Source organism: Schistocerca cancellata, chromosome 2 (genome assembly GCF_023864275.1).
Source record: "Schistocerca cancellata isolate TAMUIC-IGC-003103 chromosome 2, iqSchCanc2.1, whole genome shotgun sequence".
In the NCBI taxonomy this organism is placed as follows: Eukaryota; Metazoa; Arthropoda; class Insecta; order Orthoptera; family Acrididae; genus Schistocerca; species Schistocerca cancellata.
The window spans coordinates 786,241,288-786,263,454 of NC_064627.1; the positions used below are offsets into that span (position 1 = coordinate 786,241,288).

Below are 22,167 nucleotides of genomic sequence, written 5' to 3' on the forward strand. Positions count from 1 at the left end.
GGTTAATATCGCAAGGCGTATGCTAGGGTAGGTTGTTTTGCCTTTGGCTGCATGAGGAAAAATCAGTACTTCACACACCTCTCAGTGTTTGCTTGCTTCCCCACATCTTCTAACCTCTCCCCTCATTTTATCATCAAAGAGAAAAATCTGCATTGTCCTAATTTGAAATCATACCAGCAGAAACATAATCTTGTACTTACTGCTTACGTGGAATGAGGAGGGGGAGGGGGGTGGTTGGATGAGGGTAAGTAATCCCCGCTATAATTGAAACATTTGCTAAATGGGCTAGTCCACATAATAGTTTGTTGATGTTGGCTTGTGTCTTGGGACCTCAACAACATCCTAGGTTTTGTTCTTAGAGGTACAACTGTTGACTCAGTGACTGATTAATTGACATTTATTCATCCATAGGACAATACAAATTATATTGATGTAGTCAATTGTTGGTCCAATGTTTCTTATTAAATAAATGTACACTGGAGTAGTACAATTGTTACAGTTACTTTCTGGCCCAAGTAGCTGGAGTTGGCAGTCATGTATGCATAAGGTATGTTTGCTTGTGTGTGTGTGTGTGTGTGTGTGTGTGTGTCCTTTCCTGAAAGCTTACATGTAAGTGCCTTTTAAATGTGCCTGTCTGCAACTTAATGTGTCATCTTTCCGTTAAGTAGCAATCTATGTTTTCCTTCATTGTTTACGTTTTTATAATTAGTCATACAATATATTTGAGATTACATGTCACTGGTCTGTGCAAGGAGGGCCTCTGCTGTCTAATGACAGCAGATAGATGTCAATGTAAGCTTGTCATTTGAAATTAATGTAGGTTTGCTGTATATTACATCTGAATCAGAGCAGTTATCCATATAGCACATGCTACAGGGCTCACTGCCACACTGCTCCCTCCCTCCCCCCCCCCCCCCTTTTTCTTAGGGAAAATTAACCAGTGCAGTACTTTTACATTGCTGGAAATAACAGATCGTTGACAGGGAACAGTGCTTTTGGAAAATTCATTAGTCATAATTCTGTTCTTTAAACCACATTCCACATTGGAACAAGAAATTTATTTATATGTTCTATTTCACCTTGGTCAGTTATGTATTATAATGAAATTATGCTACAATACTCCTGAGGGAGATTGTTTGCTTTAGTCTTTTAATAAGGCTCACCTAAAATCATTTGTTGATATAACCTTGTGCCAAACATCATAGGTTGCTACGAGAAGCAGTCTGACAGCCAGTATTTCCCGAGCCTGACATCTGATCATTTGAATTAAGGTTAAAAACAATCTAGTGCACTAGGTACTGTTATGCTTGTTTGTCCATCATGTTTTAACAAAAATCTATAAAGTTTCTACCATGCTGCATTGTTTTACCCATTTAGATATGCCAGTGCCATGCTTCACTACTGCGGTTTCATATTTTCAGCTTTCACTACTAAGCGCAACTTAGAATATGCTCTCCTGAAAGGTGTTTTGTGATGTTTTAATATATACCACTGAACTATGGAGAGGGTCACAGAAGTGTACTATCCAGTACTTTACTTTTCAATATGAACTTGAATAATTTTGAGACAGTCTGTACAGGCTGACATCTGAAATGGCGGGTAGGTGTGTGCTCTGCTAGCCAGTAATTTCAGAAATGGTAAAAACATGACACAGCAGTCACATTATTATTCCCATTCAGTGGAAACCAGTGTAAGAACAATCTTGTCAGTTGGTCAGTTTCCATGTACACATGGCCTAAGTAGGTAGAGGTTCATGAAGTTACTGTAAATTTTATGGTAGATAACATATTGTTCATAAAGTATGTGATGAATAAAGTTTTTGGACTTGCAACAGTTTTAGTCAGCCTGTAAGAACTGTGAGAAAAGTTATGGGTCACTTCGGTATTTCCATCAGAAATACAATGATAATTTGATTACAATTTCACCATTCAAAACTCTTTTCGAGACACGTTTGAGACTAAATCTCCAAAATTTCTCTACTGGTTGACTTTAACAATTTTTCCACTTTGTCATCTTTCTTAGCATTAAATCTTGGGTAAAACAGCATTTCTAATTTTTCCTTTTTGTAATGGGAGTAATGACATCTACCCAGGTTCTACATGTATGAAAGGATCAGAAAATGAAATAATGATTCTCTTCTTCAGAACTAAAATCCTCTTGAGAAACAAACCTTCTTGGACATCAAAAAATCTTCATTAAACTAGAATGTTTTGAAAATTGTTATTTTTTAAACAAAGCTACCTAGGCCTCGTGTAATGGAGTGCTGATTATGCTGCAAACTGTGAAAGCTCTTCTCATATTTCTGGCGGCTGAATTTATTTTGCACAATCCACTGTAATCAGGGTAGGACATAAAACCTGTCTTCCATGTATTAGTTTGTTGTGCAGTCAACGAAAGAAAAAGGACATGGCTAAGTTCCACATCAGGCATTCTTGACATGTACAGCCACACTACAAACTGTGGCAACATTTTCACCCTCTTAATGCGCACATTGGGTTATAGTGGCAACTATAACATTCCAGTGAGACATATTGTATGCAGCATTGGAAATTAATACCATTTAAATAGTATAGGCAGACGTAGGGGAGAGTTGTACAAAATGGGGACAGCGGTTAAAATGGGGACAGTGTGTATGTGCTCGATTGGTGCTGCTGTAAGCGGAAAAATATGATAGTAGTGACTCTCGGCATGGCAACAGCAGTTTGACTTGGTTTGTAGCCGCGGAAGACTGTCTCTTGCGTCAGTACAAAGTTTCAAAATTCTTCACTGTTTTTCTTCCGACTTTCTCACGTCTTTAGTTGTGCCGATATACAAAAATAAACATAGAAGGATCAACGGTAAGTTACCATTTCTGTTAAGTAGTATTAAGACATTATTTTAAGATTTTAACACTGAGGTTATCTGAATTCCTACCTTAGAGATGTCATATTTCATTATTCATTGTACGTTCAGGTCAAATGGAGACATAGGAGATTGTACAAAACGGGGACGTCCCTGTTTTGTACAACGTATAATTATTTTAACATTAGTAGGCTAATGTTATATATTAATTTTTATTTTTCATTAGTCTCATCTTATTTCAGGCCCACCTGTTATAAAATACATCTTTATGTTTTTTAAAAATATTTTATTAATAATATTGTAATAAAATCTTATACGTTTTTTCTTTTCAGGTATCAAGATGAGCTGGTATGTGAGGAAGACTGACAGGCAGAGGTGGTCCAAAGAGAGGATGGCCAATGCTATACAGGCTGTTTTAAAGGGTGAGTTGGGGTATAGAAAAGCGTGTAAGGTCTGCAATGTTCCTCAAAACCCTCGAGAGGAAGGTAAAACAAGCTAGGGAACAAAACATATCGTCAGAAAAAGCTGCTGAAAAAAATCTTGGAAGATACCAAACTGCATTTTCTAAAGATCAAGAAAACAAGCTAATGCAACATGTACTCACCCTGGAGCAAAGACTTTTTGGTCTCACACTAACTGATTTAAGAAAACTAGCATTTGAACTAGCTGAAGCAAACAATGTTAATCATCCTTTTAAATTAAGAAAAGCAGCCTGCAGGGAAAGATTGGTTATATGCTTTTCTGCAAAGGCATCCAAACCTTGATCTACGTAATCCAGAGCCCATATCTATGGCAAGAGCCAAGGGATTTAACCGAGATGCAGTTGATAAATTCTTCGATTTACTGGAGTCTGTATTTAAGGAACACAAGTTCTCTCCAGATCAGATCTATAATGTCAATGAGACAGGAATCATGACTGTGCCAAACAAGCCGTCTAAAGTACTTGCCCTTCGTGGTCAGAAGCAAGTCGATGTGTTTTCTTCAGCTGACAGAGGTATACTAGTAACTACTGAGACTTGCATAAATGCGGCAGGCAACTTCATGCCTGTCATGTTTGTTTTTCCTAGGAAGAGGGAGAACTCTTTGTTAATGGATGATGCTCCTGGTTCTTTTGCTGTATACCATGAGAGTGGGTGGATTAATAAAGATTCCTTTTTAATATGGTTCAAAAAGTTTGTCGAGTTCTCAAATCCAATGCGTGAAAAGCCTGTGCTGTTGATTATTGATGGACACAACTCGCATGTGAAGAGCCTAGAAATGATGATTAACCTAGCACAAGAGAAACACGTCATTTTACTTTGCTTTCCTCCCCGCACCACACACAGGTTGCAGCCAATCGACGTGACATTTATGGACCCTCTGAGTGCCTTCTATGAGCAAGAAGTCAGGAAGTGGCTAGTGAACCATCCTGGCCATGTTGTGACAATATATCAAGTCGGAAAACTGTTCAATGCTGCTTTCAGTAGAGCTGCTTGTGTAGAAACTGCATTGAAAGGGTTTAAAAAAAGTCAGGAATGTGCCCATTTAACAGGAATATTTTCCCAGACCATCTTTTTGCACCATCTGAGACCACAGAGAGGCCTTTAGAAATGTCACATGAAACTCCTCTCCGTATGGCAATGTCCAGTTCAACTTCTGATGTCATATCATCTATGGGCACTCGACCAGGACTATCTACAACTTCACTAGTTTTTTCGCCAAATGCTGGGCATTCACCGTCTACACCTAGGCATACAACGGTTTCTTTGCTAACAGCTGATTCAACATTGGTATCCCCAACAATGGCGAGGTCTTCAACTTCAATTTCAGTTTCTTCCAAGTGTGTGCCTAGGCCTACGTCAACAACCACTGACACTGAACCATCAACATGTGGATATCAGTCTGTTCTGAATTCCTCTTTCAATGTTTCTCCTAAAATGCTCATGCCTACACCTCAAGAATCTGAATGAAAGAAGAAGAAGGCTGATGATGACAAAAGAAGAGGAAAAACAACTATTGTAACTTCTTCGCCATATAAAATTGAATTAGAGGCTAAAATCAAAGAGAGAGAAGAAAAGAAGAATAAAGAAAGGAAGATGTTATTTGGTCCAGAAGACAAATCACAAAATGAAACAAAAGTAAGAACAACAGTATCAAAGAAAAAAAAATACTAAGCCCACAATTAATGAAAAAGCAAAACCTTCTAAAGGAAAGAAGAGAAAATTAGAAGAAGAAATAACGTCATCATCGGATGATGATGAAAGTGATGCTGCATGTATTTTCTGCAATGAACTTTACATACATTCCAAAGGGAAGGAAGGGTGGCTCCAGTGTTCCGGATGTAGTGGCTGGGCTCATGAAGCGTGCTCAAATGTAGGCGAAGAAGATGAAACCTTTGTGTGTGACTTATTGTGGACTTGGTAATGCTTCATAAAAACATATTCTACTTTTTTCTTTTTCAAATGGGCCATTCAAGGCCTAACACATATATTTTTTTGTCAATAAAATGGCAGCTTTTGGGAAAATGAAAATTTTTACATTGTTTCTTATGTTTTACCCTGTTTTACCCGACTAGTTGCATAAAATGGTGACATTTGACATATTTTGAAATTGTTGTTATACATGTTACATTAAAACTCAAATTCCACAAATTGCAATGAAAATAATAACTTAAGTAGTGTAACTACTTAATAGATCAAGAGGGAATGTGATATATTTGTTAATAATGTTTTTATATTTAAAAAACTGTTAGCGTCCCCATTTTGTACAACTTTCCCCTAATGAGATTGTGAAATTAGTAGTGATTAGACTGACAGGACTAGATGCAGTTCAAAAGTGGGGTTAGTGCCACTGGGCAACTGAGGTTTGGGCACAGTACCAGGTTGTCAACTCACTGAATCAGAGTTTGATCCCACAACCTGGCCAATTTTTTGCATCCCTGTCATGGTAGGTGCCAACGGCCTTTCTGCGTTAGCTTCTCTTGTCATGATGAGTATAGCAATAGTGGATATTACTTGTAGGCTGTAAGAAAACTATTGCAGTATGAGCTAATGAAAACTATCACAAAATTTTAAACAAATTTCACCCAAGTTATTTTAAGGGCAGCCATTTTATAGGAGTGAAAATAAAATATTATTTTGAGGAGAAAGTGATTTTAGATCAGTCAGATGTCTAGCAAAATTTTATCTTTTACAAAGCTTGTATTTGAACAATTTGATTCTGTGGCATGAATGAAACTGGTAATGGTATACTTTTTCAGATTACACACTCAAATATAAAAACCAAGCTCAACAGCAGTTATTTTGCTTCTTATTTATGAACACCAAAATTCACTATCACTCTCAGTTTTGAACACAATCAGATACAAACTGAGTTGCCAAGGAGAAAGTTTGGTGTGTGGCCATAAAAGTATTCACAAATGCAGCAGAAAAAAATCATTGAGATGAAATCAAATAAATTCTGTTAGACTATTTTAAAACATCCAGTTGGTTGTGTATAATGACCCAAAAGAGAGAAGCAGGTATAAAATTGCACAATCTTCCAACTGGCCCGAGACAAGAGTAGAATATGACTTTCCAACAAAGGTTTATTTCTCCCCAATTTTTCAAGTAAAATGGCACTCACTAACTTTGGTGGTCTGCAGGTAAGAAACTATAGATGCCAGATGGTGGAATGTACTATTGGTATCCTTTGACTTACTGGAATTAGAATTTAATTTGAGGAAATGACTATGTTCAGATTTGACATAGTTTTTAATTTACCAATAAGAGAGTATCATTACTGAAAATGATTTTGAATACAGAGGATTGCCTATTGATGGGAGAGTTCCCAATGTGAGACAGCTACAGTCTGACTAATGTAAGTACTCAGCTCGTTGGGAAATATCAGAACTTAGTGCTCGTAGCGCCTGAGGTGCAAAGCAGCGACAATAGGACAAGTACAGAGCTGGACATTGTCAATAATCCTTTATTTTAAAAGTATTGAATTTCAAGCTTTTTGAGTATATGTACTGGTAGCGCTTTTACATATGAAGTTGATAGTTGCAACAATATTCATAGGACTGTACTCATCACAAAGTACTCTTTTAGCCACTATAATAAACTGTTCTTTAAACCAAACAGTGTAACTATGAGTCTAACATTCTAGTGCAAGATGGCTTATTCCTGATATCCAATATATTGGACATTCTAATACATGAGACATTGCATATTAGAACACACTCTTTCGTATTAGGATGACTTCAGTTCGCCACCCTAGAAGCTGGATTCAGGTTCATATTTTTTGCTAAGTGCTTTGATAATTTTGTTAGGCCCTCTAGTGGTTATCCTGATGTGCTAACACTTGATGGGCATCGTATCACATTTTTGTAATGGATACAGGAAGACAAAACTATGTCCACATGATCTGTTTATCACCTTATTCCACACATAAAATGCAGCCTCTTTCTTGCGTGGAATTCATGAGATGATTTAAGATGCATTATCTACAAGAAATAGAAATTTGATGGACAAATAACCCAGGTCAAGTAATAGCTCCATTTAAGATTACAAGATTATTTGGAGCAGCCTACTTGATAGCAGTAACCATGGGAAATGCTAAAAAGGCCTCTGCAAAATGGGACTTTCCCTATGTAACAGGCATATACTTGAAGACAGTGAGTTTGCAATGTACTAGGAGCTTGACATGCAGGATGCAAACACCAACGTAAATAAGTCCAAATGGTATCTGGTCAACCCTCACAATCAGAAAGTCACAAGTGCCACCAACTCGTGTTACATCAGCATTTCCATACAGGGAACTTTAGAAACAACTCTAAGAAAGGAAAGAGAGAGAAAGTTTTGACTTCAAAAAAGAACATGAGAAAAAACACAGGAAACACTCTTCCAGTCATTCAAAGCCTGATAATTTCAGGACAATGCATCAGATGTGCAATCTGAATAAGACACTTAATGCATATTCTGCAAGGGTTGTTTCTCTGAAGACTAACATAGAGAAATGGGCATAGTGCATGGAATTCTATCCTTGGAGTCCCGAAGAATGTTACCTGGAAAAGAAATTTTATATGTCCTGATTGCACTTCTTCTGCACAATAAACAAAGAAAATGTTGGTAAGGCAGCAAGTAAGAGCAAGATGATATTATAATTTTAGGGTTTACCTGTTCTTACAATGGTCAATATTAAGCATTTTCCTTGACTGTCTCATATTAGGACACAATTTCTATTTCCATTCAAATTGACTTGTTTGTGCTTTTTCAAATTTGCTGGCATTCAGTGTTAAGTAGCAAGAATTTAATAAATAAAATTTAAAGTAAAATAATTTTATATAGATTTCAAAGTAAGAAACATACACTTGTATCAAATATTGTAACAGAAAATGGAGTAATGTGAGATGAGGGAAGTTTCAAGACAGAGATGTGACCAATTACCTTTATCCTCCAATGAGCCATGAAGACTCTGGAAATATGTCTCATCGTCCATGAGACTCTCCCATATATCCAACACTAGGTCTTACAGTCAGCCATTGTAACAAATTCTCAATGGGAGTCAAGTCTGTCACTCAAACAACTTGTTGTGAAAACCATTGCTGAACAATTCGATGTGTGTGAACCTGTGAATGGATACCATAGTCTCACACTCAGCACCATAGTATGCTTCATGACTAGCACATACTGATCCACAGCAAGAAGACCATAAATTCAATGAACTATCCCTGCTCCATCTGATGTCATCCACCCCCCTGAGACTGTGGTCAACAAGTAAATGTACTCCCTGTGGCCTGTAGACCACCACTGGACTCTCATTCACTGAGCTAAATACTGAGTCATCTAAAAATGTGATTTGGTGCCAGTCAAGGTCTACATTCAGTTCAGAGAAGGCAGGGCCTATAAAGTTTGTAATCATCAGAGAGTGCCTCTTGATTAACAATCTGTAAGCAGTTGTGAAGAGTCTGTGAGTACCTAGGTAAATTGGTCTTATTATTGAATTAGACAGCATTTAAAAACCAATGTTCCATTCATGTGTTAAGTAACACATTCTCTTGCTCAGGCTTTGACACTTTACCTAAGCCCAACCTTGAAGCCAGCCAATAACTCTCTCGCATCATTGCTTGATCTTCTTTCGTGCACAATGGTAGTAAATGCCACACCTGGCAGCTACTTTCTTCTTACTGGGAAATTGCCAGGACGCTATCTCCCAGGGCCTTCTTACATTGACACATATTGGCAGCAAATGACTTGTTGTATACCTATCTGTAGTGCAGTGTGTCATGACTGGCATACCTCAACTATGTTCATGTTATGCTAAAAATACGTCAGCAAACAATACAATGTAAACAAAATAAAAGGGGAAAGAGGAGGGGGGGGGGGGGGGAGAGGACAAGAACTCTATTTACCTCAGTGAAAATATAGAGCCTCAAGTACTGCCACATGGCTACCTATTAAGTATACAGATTAACTCTTATTTGATTATTTGAGGCAGAAGCATCTCCGTGTTTCATACAGGTGAAAGCGTTGTATGTACGAAACTATATGTGGTAACTACATGCAATGACAGAAAATCGAAAAGGTCTATAAAAGTACAATCATCACAATAAGAAGGAAATGATGTATTTTACATGTAGCTCTGCCACCATTACTCACTTGTGTTGCCTAACTGCGAATGCAAGCAGTACACAACCAAAGGTACCACAGCTTATCAAGAAATGCTAAGTTTTGTTTTGTCAACTGTACATAAACCGAAGATGTTTGGAATGCATGTGCAAATATTATATTTTGCTGCAGGAAATATGTCCAGCCAGGTACCAATGCAACTTGGGTATACTGATACAACATCAGTAATGTACTGATAATCACGTCTAACTTTTTCCTTGTCCAATTACAGATCAGGAATTGTTCTTGACAGGTAAATTCATGTGTCGTGGGATGATTACTTGTCACTTGTCACAATATGGGAATATAGCAAAGCATATGATGGTCTTCTTTGTAGTTACTGATTCTATCACCAAATTATACCAATCACAGTGTACCTCCAATGTGAGTGTTTGAAAATGTACACTGATTAACCAGAACATTATGACTATTGTCACCTGACACCTGTCCAGGTGATAGCAGCAGCATCTGGCAAGGAACAACTGCTAGTTATCAGTGAGCATGCTGACCAGAGTGCAGAATGGGGAAGGCGCACAATCTCTCTGAGTCTGAGGGCAGATTGTAATGGCCTGGAGGCTTGGCATGAGCATTTTGGAAACTGCATGACTTGTCGAGTGTTGGAGGAGTGCTGTGGTGAGTGTCTTCAACACATGGTGAAACCACGTCCAGATGCCGTAGGGTTGGGCGGCCAACCCTCATTACAGATGTTGGATGTCATAGGCTGGGCAGACTGACAAAACAGGCAGGCGGCAAACTGTGGGGAACTACGATCAGACTTTAATGCTAGGCAGAGTACAAGTGTGTCTGAACACACTTGTACTGAACTCTCCTAATGATGGGCCTCCACATGTGCCAATGTTAACACCATGACATCAGAACTATGTCTGACGTGGGTATGTGACCATCAGCACTGGACTTGGTGCAGTGGCAGTGTTACATGGTTTGATGAATCCTGATATATTCTTCACCATGCTGATGGGAGGGCAGAAAACTGTTGTCTTTCAGGGGACAGCTCCATGACACCTGTACTGTAGGATGGAGATATGCTGGTGGTGGCTCCCTTATGCTCTGGGGAACACTCACATGAGCATCCATGGGTCCAGTGTAGCTTGTGCAAGGTATCATGACAGCCAAAGAATATTGTACACTGGTTGCAGACCTTGTACACCCCTTCATGACTATCACGTTTTCTTACAGCAGTGGCATTTTTCAACAAGATAACGTGCCATGTCAAAGGCCAGGTGTGGGATGGAGCAGTTTGAAGGACACAGTGGTGAGTTCCAATTGATGGGCTGGTCCCCTGACTCGCCAGATCTGAGCCCAATTGAACACATCTAGGATCTGAACCTAAGGCCTCATTCATTGCTTCCATGTCACAAAGTGTTGCTGCTGTTATCTGTGCCAAAGATGGACGTACTGGTTACTATGTAGATGGTCGTAATGTCCTTGCTGATTGGTGTATACGCCTTAAACATTGACAGTTCCTTGCTCTGCTTGCCGAAGAGCAGCTGTTAATATCTAATAAATATATGAAATGATGTAACTCTCTTGTGAGTAATATGAACATAATCAAACTCAGTAAATCAATGCGACATATTGCTGGGAAAGGCCATGTTTTATGGCTGCATTAGAGGAAATCTGCATGACAGTGCGTTCTGTTGCCTTGAGAATCATATGTGCCACTGAGCCATATATTCAGGTCCTCTTTATAAAAAGTGCCATTGCTGTATTTTGAAGGGCACCTTAAAGATATTCTCCCTCAAAACAGAAAAAGCTGCTGCAAGAATACACCATACTATTAACTCAGATGGAGAGTAGATTGTTGCTACTTTTAAAGATGTATGCATTTTACTCGCTGCAGAAAGCTAGCGTGAATACAGTTAGCATTCTGTTGCATGTTTCTATGCACCACCTGCCAGTCTGCTATAGGTGAGTGTTTCCAGGAATTTCCATTGTTATCACTGCAATAACTGTGCTTTTATGTATTACTTCATACAAGACATCGTTGACAAATGAATAAATAAAAGAGAAATGAATTGAAGGTTTGATTGTATGGGTTACATTTTATAAACAGGATGATAATACTGAACAGCTTAAAAATTGTTGCATGTGATACATTTTGAAGCAGTACTAAGTACAGTCTTACACGATATTTTTGCATTATATGAAGTGTGTTCAAAAAGTAAGGTGACTTTATATTTTTACGAAAAAATATTGATTCATCAATATTTATGTTGTCTCCTTCAAAGTAATCCCCCCTCAGATACAATACACTTGTGCCAATGCTTCTTCCAACCCTTGGAGCACTTCTCATAAGCTCTTTTTGGTACAGCCTTGAGTACTTCCAGAGATGCAGTTTTAATTCCTCAATCGTTGAAAATTCGCCCTTTCATAGGTCTCTTCAGTTTTGGGAACAGGAAAAAGTTGCAGGGGCAGATTTTCGGTCAATATGGTGGCTGAGACATGATTGTCATGTTGTTTTTGGCCAAAACATCGTGTCACAAGCGTTATTATGATGCAAAAGCCATGAATTTTTTTTCCACAATTCCGGATGATTTTTGCATATTGCTTCTCGCAAACGGCACATAAGGTCAAGGTACTACTCCTTATTGACCATACGATCTTGAGGCAAAAATTCATGATACACTACGCCACGATAATTGGGGGAAACAAAAAAAAAAAAGGGGGGGTGGGGGGGAGCTATGCCGATTGATCGAACTTCGCGTGCTTTTGATGGTCTTGGCCCTCTGAGATGCTTCCATTGGGACGATTAGGCTTTGATTTCAATGTCATAACCGTAAACCCATGTTTTGTTACCAGTTATTACCCTTTTGAGCTAATCTGGATCATCATTGACGTCATTGCTCCTGAGCGATGCTCATGTGACGGTTCTTCTGATAAAAATTGAGAAGTTTTCGATCAAACTTCCTTGACACCTGTCTCATGCCTTAAACATGTGAAAAAAATTACATCACACGAGCCGACCGACATGCCAACATCCTCAGCAACTTCTCTAACGGTAATTCAACGATTTTCCAAAACCATTTTCTTCACAGCTTCAATGTTATAATCAGTTCTTGATGTGCTGGGGCGCGAGATTCGTCATTGGCGCCTTCTTGGCCATCTCGGAAGAGCTTGTACCACTTGTAAACTTTTTTTTTTTTAATTTATTTATTTATTTATTTTTAGCACTTTCACGGTTTACCACTCAACACATCAAGTGTTTTGCAGCCCTTGATTCCATTTTTCACACAAAATTTGATGCAAATTCTTTGCTCCACTTTGTATAATAATGGAAAATCACCAAGCACACTAAATCTTGTATAATATCTCTATCTGTCAAAAAGAAACGGGATATCCTGTACAGTGTAGACTTGAAACTGTGAGCATACATTTGGGACATATGTACCAATACAACAAAAAAGAGATCGATAATCGAATGCACGTTGCCCACTCAATTTGAAAAGTCACCTTACTTTTTGAACAGCCCCCGTATACTGAACTTGAAAAGTGCCATTGTTTTAACTGACAGGCACATTAAGTGATGTTTTTGTGATAATACCTATCCTTTACTTCTTTGCAATGTACTTCCAAAATTACTTCTGCAAGATTAATGTGGAATTTTCGTATCACATCATTTGTTGGAGGTTTTACGTCCACATTTAAGGGAGGACTGTGAACAAATATATGCAACTTGCAATTAAGATTATTTTTCCTGCCTAAAATTTATATCTGCACCACCCTCGTATCTAATTTTTAATTTTATCACATTACTTGTGCATCTGTGAAGCTACCTGTCTTCGGGCACGCATCTCTATTATCTATATACCGGGTGATCAAAAAGTCAGTATAAATTTGAAAACTGAATAAATCACAGAATAATGTAGATAGAGAGGTACAAAATGACACATATGCTTGGAATTATACGGGGTTTTATTAGAACCAAAAAAATACAAAAGTTCAAAAAATGTCCGACAGATTTTGGTGCTTCATGTGATCTGAATAGCAATAATTAGCATAACAAAGTAAGACAAAGCAAAGATGATGTTCTTTACAGGAAATGCTCAATATGTCCACCATCATTACTCAACAATAGCTGTAGTCAAGGAATAATGTTGTAAACAGCACTGTAAAGCATGTCCGGAGTTATGGTGAGACATTGGCGTTGAATGTTGCCTTTCAGCATCCCTAGAGATGTCGGTCGATCGCGATACACTTGCGACTTCAGGTAACTCCAAAGCCAATAATCGCATGGACTGAGGTCTGGGGACCTGGGAGGCCAAGCATGATGAAAGTGGCGGCTGAGCACACGATCATCACCAAACGACGCGCGCAAGAGATCTTTCGCGGGTCTAGCAATATGGGGTGGAGCGCCATCCTGCATAAACATCGTACATTCCAGCAGGTGTTTATCAGCCAGGCAGGGGATGATGCAATTCTGTAACATATTGGCGTACCTCTCACCCGTCACAGTAGCAGTTACAAAACCAAAAATCACGCATTTTCTTGAAGATAAAAGGCCCGATAATGGCAGATGTGGTAAAATCCAACCCATACCCTGACTTTCTCGTCGGGCGTTGGCAGACCCTCGGAGTGTGAAATGAGCTTCGTCGGTCCACAACACGTTACTGAACCAATCGTCATCTTCCGACATCTTTTGAAACACACACACCGTAAGTGCCCTCCGCTTCACTAAATCACCAGGTAACAGTTCATGATGCCGATGGATTTTGTACGGACAGCATCGGAGCGTACGCCTAAGTGCCAACCAAACAGTAGTGTGTGGAATGCCGGTGCGACATGCAACTGCACGAGTGCTGACTTCCCCGTGCATAGACGAACCTGCTACAGTCTCCATTTCTTCCTGAATGGTCTCAGCAGCATTACGCCTTGTGCTCGGTCGGCCACTACGGGGGCTATCGTCTAAACAACCTGTGGCTTCGAACTTCGAAATCTTTCTCCCCACAGCTGCATTTGTCAACGGACCTTTACCCATTCGAATCCCCTTCCTATGGCGATAGGATCGTAACGCTGAACTAACACATTCCCCATTCTGATAATACAGCTTCACTAAAAGTGCCTTTTCAGGTAACGTCAAATTGCTGCGACTGCTGGTGCATCTGATTCTTTCTCTCATTACAGCTCCTTTTATACAAGATTGTCATGCGCGTTCACTGACGTTTTGCTTTCCAGCGCCGTCTGTGAGACATTTCGTGAACTTAGTTTTTTTTTTTTTTGTTCTAATAAAACCCCATGTCATTCCAAGCATGTGCACCAATTTTTGCCTCTCTATCTACATTATTTCGTGGTTTATTAAGTTTTCAAATTTATACTGACTTTTTGATCACCCGGTATCTCCGACAGTATTCCATATAGAAGGCTGCGGTCTTCGCCTGTTGCTATAAGATGCATTGCACTCAACATTAGCTAGTAGCTACCCTGCTGTTTATGATGTGTCTGTCACTTTGCTTAATTTCGTATGAAAATTGAAGCAAACTCTGTGCACCACCAAACTGCCACATGAAGTACCACTGAGGGGTCAATTGCTTGAAAATACAATGAATGAAGTTGAGAAGTGTTGTGGAACGGGCATCAGAAACAACAAATGATTTAGAATGTATGAAAAAAGCAGCCTCAGCCACATACTTCTGCAATCTCTCAAATGATGGGAAACCAGCACATTCAGTTTGCTTGCCTGGACCTCAATTATTGGTGTGAACTCTGGATGTCTGCAGTTTCACGAACGTATTTTGAACACAAGAATAATTCTGTTCCCGTTATCGAAGCCATTACGCCAACTGATAGAGCTTAGCTCACCCAGATTAGCTCGAAAAGTGGGGATAACGGAAGCGTCCGATTCCACCCCTCTGCTTTGACCAATATGGCGGAAACGACCATTCACAACAACTCCCATACCGCTCCTATGACGTCATCATGTAAACATGAAAACAAACGTAAATAGATCGGAAAACCACCAAACATAAACACACGCCACTACACCATACGACAAAAAACTCTAAAATAACTAGCCCCCACAACCTTCCCAAATTCCATTACACCCAAAAATCCACTGGAATCAATCACTTACCTTGACCCGAAAAACTTCTGTGTGGGCACAATAATCTGATTTGGACACTTGAGTAACCCAGAATATCGCTGTGTGTATAAATAGTCAGAAATGGGGAGTCAATGATCCTGTGTTGCTGGCAGTGGCTATTCATCCTGGTGGACAGCTGGTTGGTAGTCATATTGACATAAAAAGCCATGCAGTGTTTTGGAGTGTGAAAATGCTGCTTTTACAGGTGGCCCACCCTATGTTGGGGTAGGACTGGAGTAGACCAAAAAATTCCTCCTATACATCATAACCACTGCAGTGACGAGAACTACCTTGCCCTGTATGCTGAAGGTCTCACAATCACCTTAATAGACAGGCACTACCCTTCAAACAAAGTCCACAAACAGGTTTTTCTTGCCATATCTACGCGGCTGCTGGGCAAATCACACTTAATTGCCTGGCAGAAGGGGTCATCGGACCACCTTCACACTAATTCTACATTATTTCACACTCTAACAGCATGCAGAAAAAATGAACACCTATATCTTCCTGTGCGAGCTCTGATTTCCCTTATTTTATTATGATGATTGTTTCTCTCTTATGTAGGTGAGCATCAACAAACTATTTTCACATTTGGAGGAGAAAGTTGGTGATTGAAATTTTGTGAGAAGATCCTACGTGAGAAGTTCCTACCCCAACAAGAAATGTCTTGGTCCTAATGATGTCCACAACACTCACTCCCTATTTATTGATAACACAAAATGTGCTGCCCTTCTTTGAGCTTTCTCGATGTACTCTGTTAATCCTCACTGGTAAGGATCCCAGACCGTGCAGCAGTACTCCAAAAGAGGACAGACAAGCATAGTGTAGGCAGTCTTTTTAGTAGATCTGTTACATTTTTCTAATTGTTCTGCCAATAACACACAGTCTTTGGTTTGCCTCCCCTCCAACATTTTGTGTGTTCTTTCCAATTGAAGTTGTTTGTAATTGTAATTCCTAGGTATTTAGTTGAATTTATGGCCTTTGGATTTAACTGATTTATCGTGTAACCTAAGTTTAACGGGTTCCTTTTAGCACTCATGTGGATAACCTCACACTTTTCATTATTTAGGGTCAACTGCCGATTTTTGCAGCATACAGATTTCTTATCTACATCGTTTTGCAATTTGTTTTGATCTTCTGATGACTTCACTACACATAAACGACAGCACCATCAGCAAACAACGTAAAACGGCTGCTCAGATTGTCTCCTGACTTGTTTATGTAGCTCAGGAACAGCAGAAAGCCTAGGCCTATAATACTACCTTGAGGAACACCAGAAATATGGGCCTGTTATTTAGTGGATCAGTCCTATTGCCCTTCTTGAATACTGGTGTGACCTGTGCAACTTTCCAGACTTTGGGTACATATCTTTTGATGTATAAGATTGTTAAGTATGGAGCTATTGTATCAGCATACTCTGAAAGGAACCTAATTGATATACAGTCTTGATGGGATGACTTGCTTTTCTTCAGCTGCTTCACTGCTCCAAGCATATTTACTTTCAAGTTACTCATGTTGGCTGGTGTTCTCAATTCAGTTTTTGGAATATTTACTTTATCTTCTATGGTAAAGGAATGTCAGAAAGCTGTGTTTAGTAACTCTGCTTTAGCATCACTGTTACTTATAATATTTCCATTTCTGTCACGCAGAGAAGGTACTGATTGCATCTTGCTGCTAGCATACTTTATGACCAGAATCTCTCTGGATCTTTTGCCAGGTTTTGTGACAAAGTTTCATTGTGGAAACTGTAATAAGCATCTTACACTGAAGTCCACACTAAATTTCGAGCTTCTGTAAAAGATCACCAGTGTTGGGGATTTTGAATTTGTTATAATTTGGCATGCATTCTTCATTGTTTCTGCAACAGTTTTGCATTCTTCATTGTTTCTGCAACAGCTTTCTGACCTGTTTTGTGTACTGTGGGTTATCAGCTCCATTGTTTGTTAATTTATTTAGTATAAATCTCACAAATGCTGTTGATACTATTTCTCTGAATTCAAGCCATATCTGGTCTATACTTACATTGTCAATATCCTAACACTCTCCCAAGAATTGGCTACAAAGGAGCACCCCCCCCCCCCCCCACCCCAACCAGGACTGGAACTTAATCAAGATCCTTCCCACCACTACTATAATGGCGTTCCATTGCCCATCCAATCTACACATCATCTTAGTCCATCCATATGCCACTCTCACTCCCAGTCCCTTGCCACAGAATCATATCAGTGGTAGACCAAGGTGGAAGACCTGTCCAAACCACCCACCCGATCCTCTCACAGGCTGGGCCACCTGAGAGAGCAGCTATGTTATATACCAACTTTGCTGCAAACTCTGCACAGCTTCTTATATTGGTATCACCACCACCCAGCTGCCCAACATTATGAATGGCCACTGTCAAACTGTTGCAAGAACAAAGCTGACCACCCAGCAGCACAACATGCAACTGAGCACATGCTCAATTTCAATGGCTGCTTCACAACCCAAGCCATGTTGATCTTTCCCTCCACCACCAGCTTTTCTGAACTCTGCAGATGGGAGTTATTCTTAAAACACATCCTCTGCTCCCATAATCACCCTGTCCTCAGTCTACAGTAACCCACTGTCCTCATACTCTCCATCCAACTGTTTTCCTTTCCTTTGTCCTGTCACCCCCTACCAGTTCCCGTAATGACATCACCTTCAGCATGTGCCGCTCTCCACTGGTTCTGGCCCCCCCCGTCCCAAATTCCTAGCTAACAAACCAGCTGCCTCCCTACAAGCTGCTAGCCACCCAATCCCAATCCTTCTCCCCGACACCACCCCAACCCCACAACCTAGTCCACATGCTGAAGTGCAGTACACACTATGAACAGGACTCTTCGATCAACAAATATGGTGGCAGACTGTTAAGACCAGAACTGGCACTGTTCATCCAGGGGTTGAAAGCTATAAAGTTTTCTTTCTATTGTGTGAGCCTTTCAGCAACTAATGCCCCTGCTTTACTGTGAGTGGTCTCTTTTAATCAGCAAGTATTTATTTTCTCAAAATGAAGACATGAGAGGGAGATTAGTGTTTAACATCCCATGGGCAGTGAGGTCTTTAGAGATGGAGCTGAAGCTCAGATTTGGGAAGGATGGGGAGGGAAGTTGGTCAAGCCCTTTCAAAGGAACCATCCTGGCATTTGCGTCAAACAATCTGGGGAAATTATGGAAAACCTAAACCAGGATGGCCAGATGTGGGTTTGATCCATCATTTTCCTGAATGCAAGTCCAGTGTGTTTAAGACATAAAACGCACTGCTTAATTTCTATATGGGGCAAGAGAAGGAGCTACAAGAAAGGCTCTAAACAGGACTGGCTGAGGAAGCAAATTTTTTTTTTAGTCATGACAAAAGTTGAAAAAAGCTCTAAAGCAGTTATACATAATAAGCTTTTGAATGGGGCAACTGAGAAGGCTTGAATAGAAGTATATTGTATTCAGTGTATGTTAATTCCTATGCAGTGTAAAGTCTACAGAACATCCAGGAATGTCATTTCATGTCTGAATGAAGCAAATTCAGTAACAGGAAATTTAAAGAGATTTATATACTTCATCTGATTCTTGAAACAATTTACTTAGTTTCTGTAGCCAAGTTTGTAAGACCACTGCCATTGCATTTCAATATTCAAACTTATCTCAAGTTTATAGAGTTGATGAAAGTATTGTAATCAAGTTCTACGATGACATTTTCAGAAATTCTGCTGTCACCCACGTAAGTTTGGACATCCAACGGCACAACTACATGTGTCATAAGTGGATGTCTTGTCGCGCAGTGTATTAAATTTCATTTTAACTGGAATTTTTTGTTTTCCTATTGAAGCCATATTAGAGGCAAATTAAAGCGACAGCAAAACTTACATCATCTTCATTACTGAAAAGGCTATGCATTGCATTTAAAAAAATTTAAAGTATATTTTATTTTTCTTCTAACATAGCAGAACTAGTAACTAACTGAACTATTTGATATTTCTTTAAGTACAGTTTTGTAGTACTACAGCCTCTAGGTGGTAGCTTACATGAATGAGTGAAATATAGTTAGCAGTTGGAAGAGGGTGGCATTTTTTGGGGAGTGAGGAAGCATTGCACGTGTACCTGTCCAGAAGTCACTGTGGAAGGTGTAAGTGCTCGATGAACAGTGAATTGGCTACGTAAGATCGGGAAACTTTTAACTGGATACAATATATGGTTTTGAACTGCTATAAGGGGACTTCAGTGTGTGTTGTTATAGAATTACTGTGGGAGTTTTGAGCACCTAGGCCAATGTTCCAGTCACCTCATAGGTAGGACTGATTTGCAGGGCAAAATAAACTTGTTTTAACTAGGAAACTTTGAAATCACTTATGTTGAGTCATAGTCGTGGCCACTGGTAATGGTTTTACTTACTTTACAGACAGTGGAATGTAGCTGATGAGATTGCTGAGCCTTGTGTGAGGATTCATGATAAACTCCAGGCAGGATGATTCTTGCAATTTCCATTATATGAGGTACCTTTAAAATTTTGTTTCTTCAAACTGAAGTCTTATGGAGACTACGGTCACTATGAATATTTCAATTAGTTCCCTAAAGAGGGAGCTTTGGCTCTGAAATAAGTACATATTGTAATAAACCAATCTCTCACATACTTGAAAGAATTCTGAATAATAATTTAATAAAATAATTCTTTCATTGAATTGTTAGCCAAGTGAAGCCAACATACATTAATTGAAATCACAAAGAATTTGTTTATATTGTAGCACTTAAATGTGTGTATAATGAGTTATCAGAAAATATTAGGTCAGAAAAAGAAAGGGAATATAACATTAGTGTGCTTATTCAAGACTGACCATTTGCTGCCTGACACTAGTGCTATTTACACGTATTTTCTGTAGTTTCAAGTAATATGTCACTGCACAGCTTGGTTTCATTTAACTTCAAGTCTCGCACGAGACACTCTTTCCAAACCAAGAAGTGTGTAAATTCTGACAAAATACAGCCTGCTGATCAAAGTACTGGACTCTCCATTCCATTTTCACCAATGGTTCGTAGTTGTTAAGTTCGTAATGAAAACTTGCCAATTTAAAACAGCAAGAGCAATAGACAGCATGGGGGAAGAGCTTTTTAGATAAATATGACACGAAAAAATGGGACGGGTACACTTCTTCTCATCTTAGATTATCTGGAGGTTGAGGATAAGAAAACCCTAATACAGATGCAGAGGTACAACTCCCTTCCTACACACACACACACACACACACACACACACACACCAAGGAACACTTTTTACAAAATCAGAAGCAACAGCAACTTTGTTGGCACTGGAGTATGCTTAACAGAATATTGACCAGAAGACTCTCATACTGTCAGACACTAAAAGTATTTAAAAACCACCACACAGAATGTCATAACACCTCTCTGCTGTACAATATATTCCCACATAACATGTAGAGTAATTGGAGAAAGATAACCAGAAAGATAACCAAGTTATTTTTGTATGGGGAACAGGCCATTGTTGACTTCATCAGAATGAAGTGGTTGATATGTTAGCAAAAGAAGTGGTTACCATGGGAAGTCAGCAATATGATAGATTTCATACCAGATTTTTTAATGTAAAAGAAAAATGGGACAGAATACAAAACGTCTAGTGCTACCACAGAGCATCAGATCATTATTATAGTGAAGAACACAGATGTATATCTGCGTTTCACTGGTGTATGAAACGCGTTCAGTAAGTAATGCAACACTTTTTTTTCCTCTCGGCCAATTTCGATTGAAAAAAAGTTGACTTTTTGTAAAACACAGGGGAATATTCTTGCATCCGTCCCTATAATTTCATGAAGTTCCAATACATGGCGACCTATACGTAACCTTCAAAATTGCATTTGTAACTGAGGTGCGTTCCAATAGAGAGCTGGCATTGAGTTATTTTGGTGGAAAACCAGAGCATCTTAGATATCCATAGGCACTTGCTTGCGACTACTTCAATGTTGGAACTTGTGGACATATTCATAAAGGCGATTGACAGATCACAATCAAACACCTGATTGCACAACTGGACATCTCTGCAGGGTTGACGGACTTGCTTACCAGTTGAGGTAAAACGTTTGTGCCCACTGGGTTTCTCACTGCATAACAGAAGACCATAAAGAGCAATGAAGGACCATCTGTGTGAAACTGCTCACTTGTTAAGAGACTGATTGCGAAAATTTTTTGTCACAGATGTTCAAAGCCACACCCTCAGCAGGTAGAGTCATGGTGATGGACTTCTGGGATTTATTCCGTTTGATGTCCTCCCTCATGGTGCAATGGTCAACTCTGAAGTATATTGTGTTACCCTCTGGAAATTGAAAAAATGACTTCAGCATGTTCGTCACGACAAAAATTCAAATAAAAGTCTCCTCCTCCATGAAAACGCAAGGGCTCACGGATGTCTGCACACCTAAGAGGAGCTCATAAAACTTCATTGGACTGTTCTTTCTCGCCCTCCCAACAGCCCGAAAAACACCACCAACCTGCTTTCAGAAAAGAGAAAAAGAATGTTGCAGTATTTATTGAAAGCCCCCTTGTACAAATAGATTGTATCATTAAGATTTCATGTAACTGCAGGACA

General features: G+C 39.4%; 1 protein-coding gene across 1 annotated transcript; it reads left to right on the forward strand.

Moving 5' to 3' along the window:
• Positions 1 to 470: 470 nt before the first annotated feature.
• On the forward strand, positions 471 to 5,299 carry LOC126148402 (uncharacterized). The gene is made up of 2 exons (XM_049915756.1): positions 471 to 547; positions 3,174 to 5,299. The coding sequence occupies exon 2, from the start codon at positions 3,631 to 3,633 to the stop codon at positions 4,426 to 4,428; it is 798 nt and encodes a 265-aa protein (XP_049771713.1). The 5' UTR covers positions 471 to 547; positions 3,174 to 3,630; the 3' UTR covers positions 4,429 to 5,299.
• Positions 5,300 to 22,167: the final 16,868 nt, after the last annotated feature.

What these genes read in the sequence shown, in the direction of transcription:
- LOC126148402 (XM_049915756.1), top strand. Translation starts at nt 3,631, where the DNA reads ATGGCAAGAGCCAAGGGATTTAACCGAGATGCAGTTGATAAATTCTTC.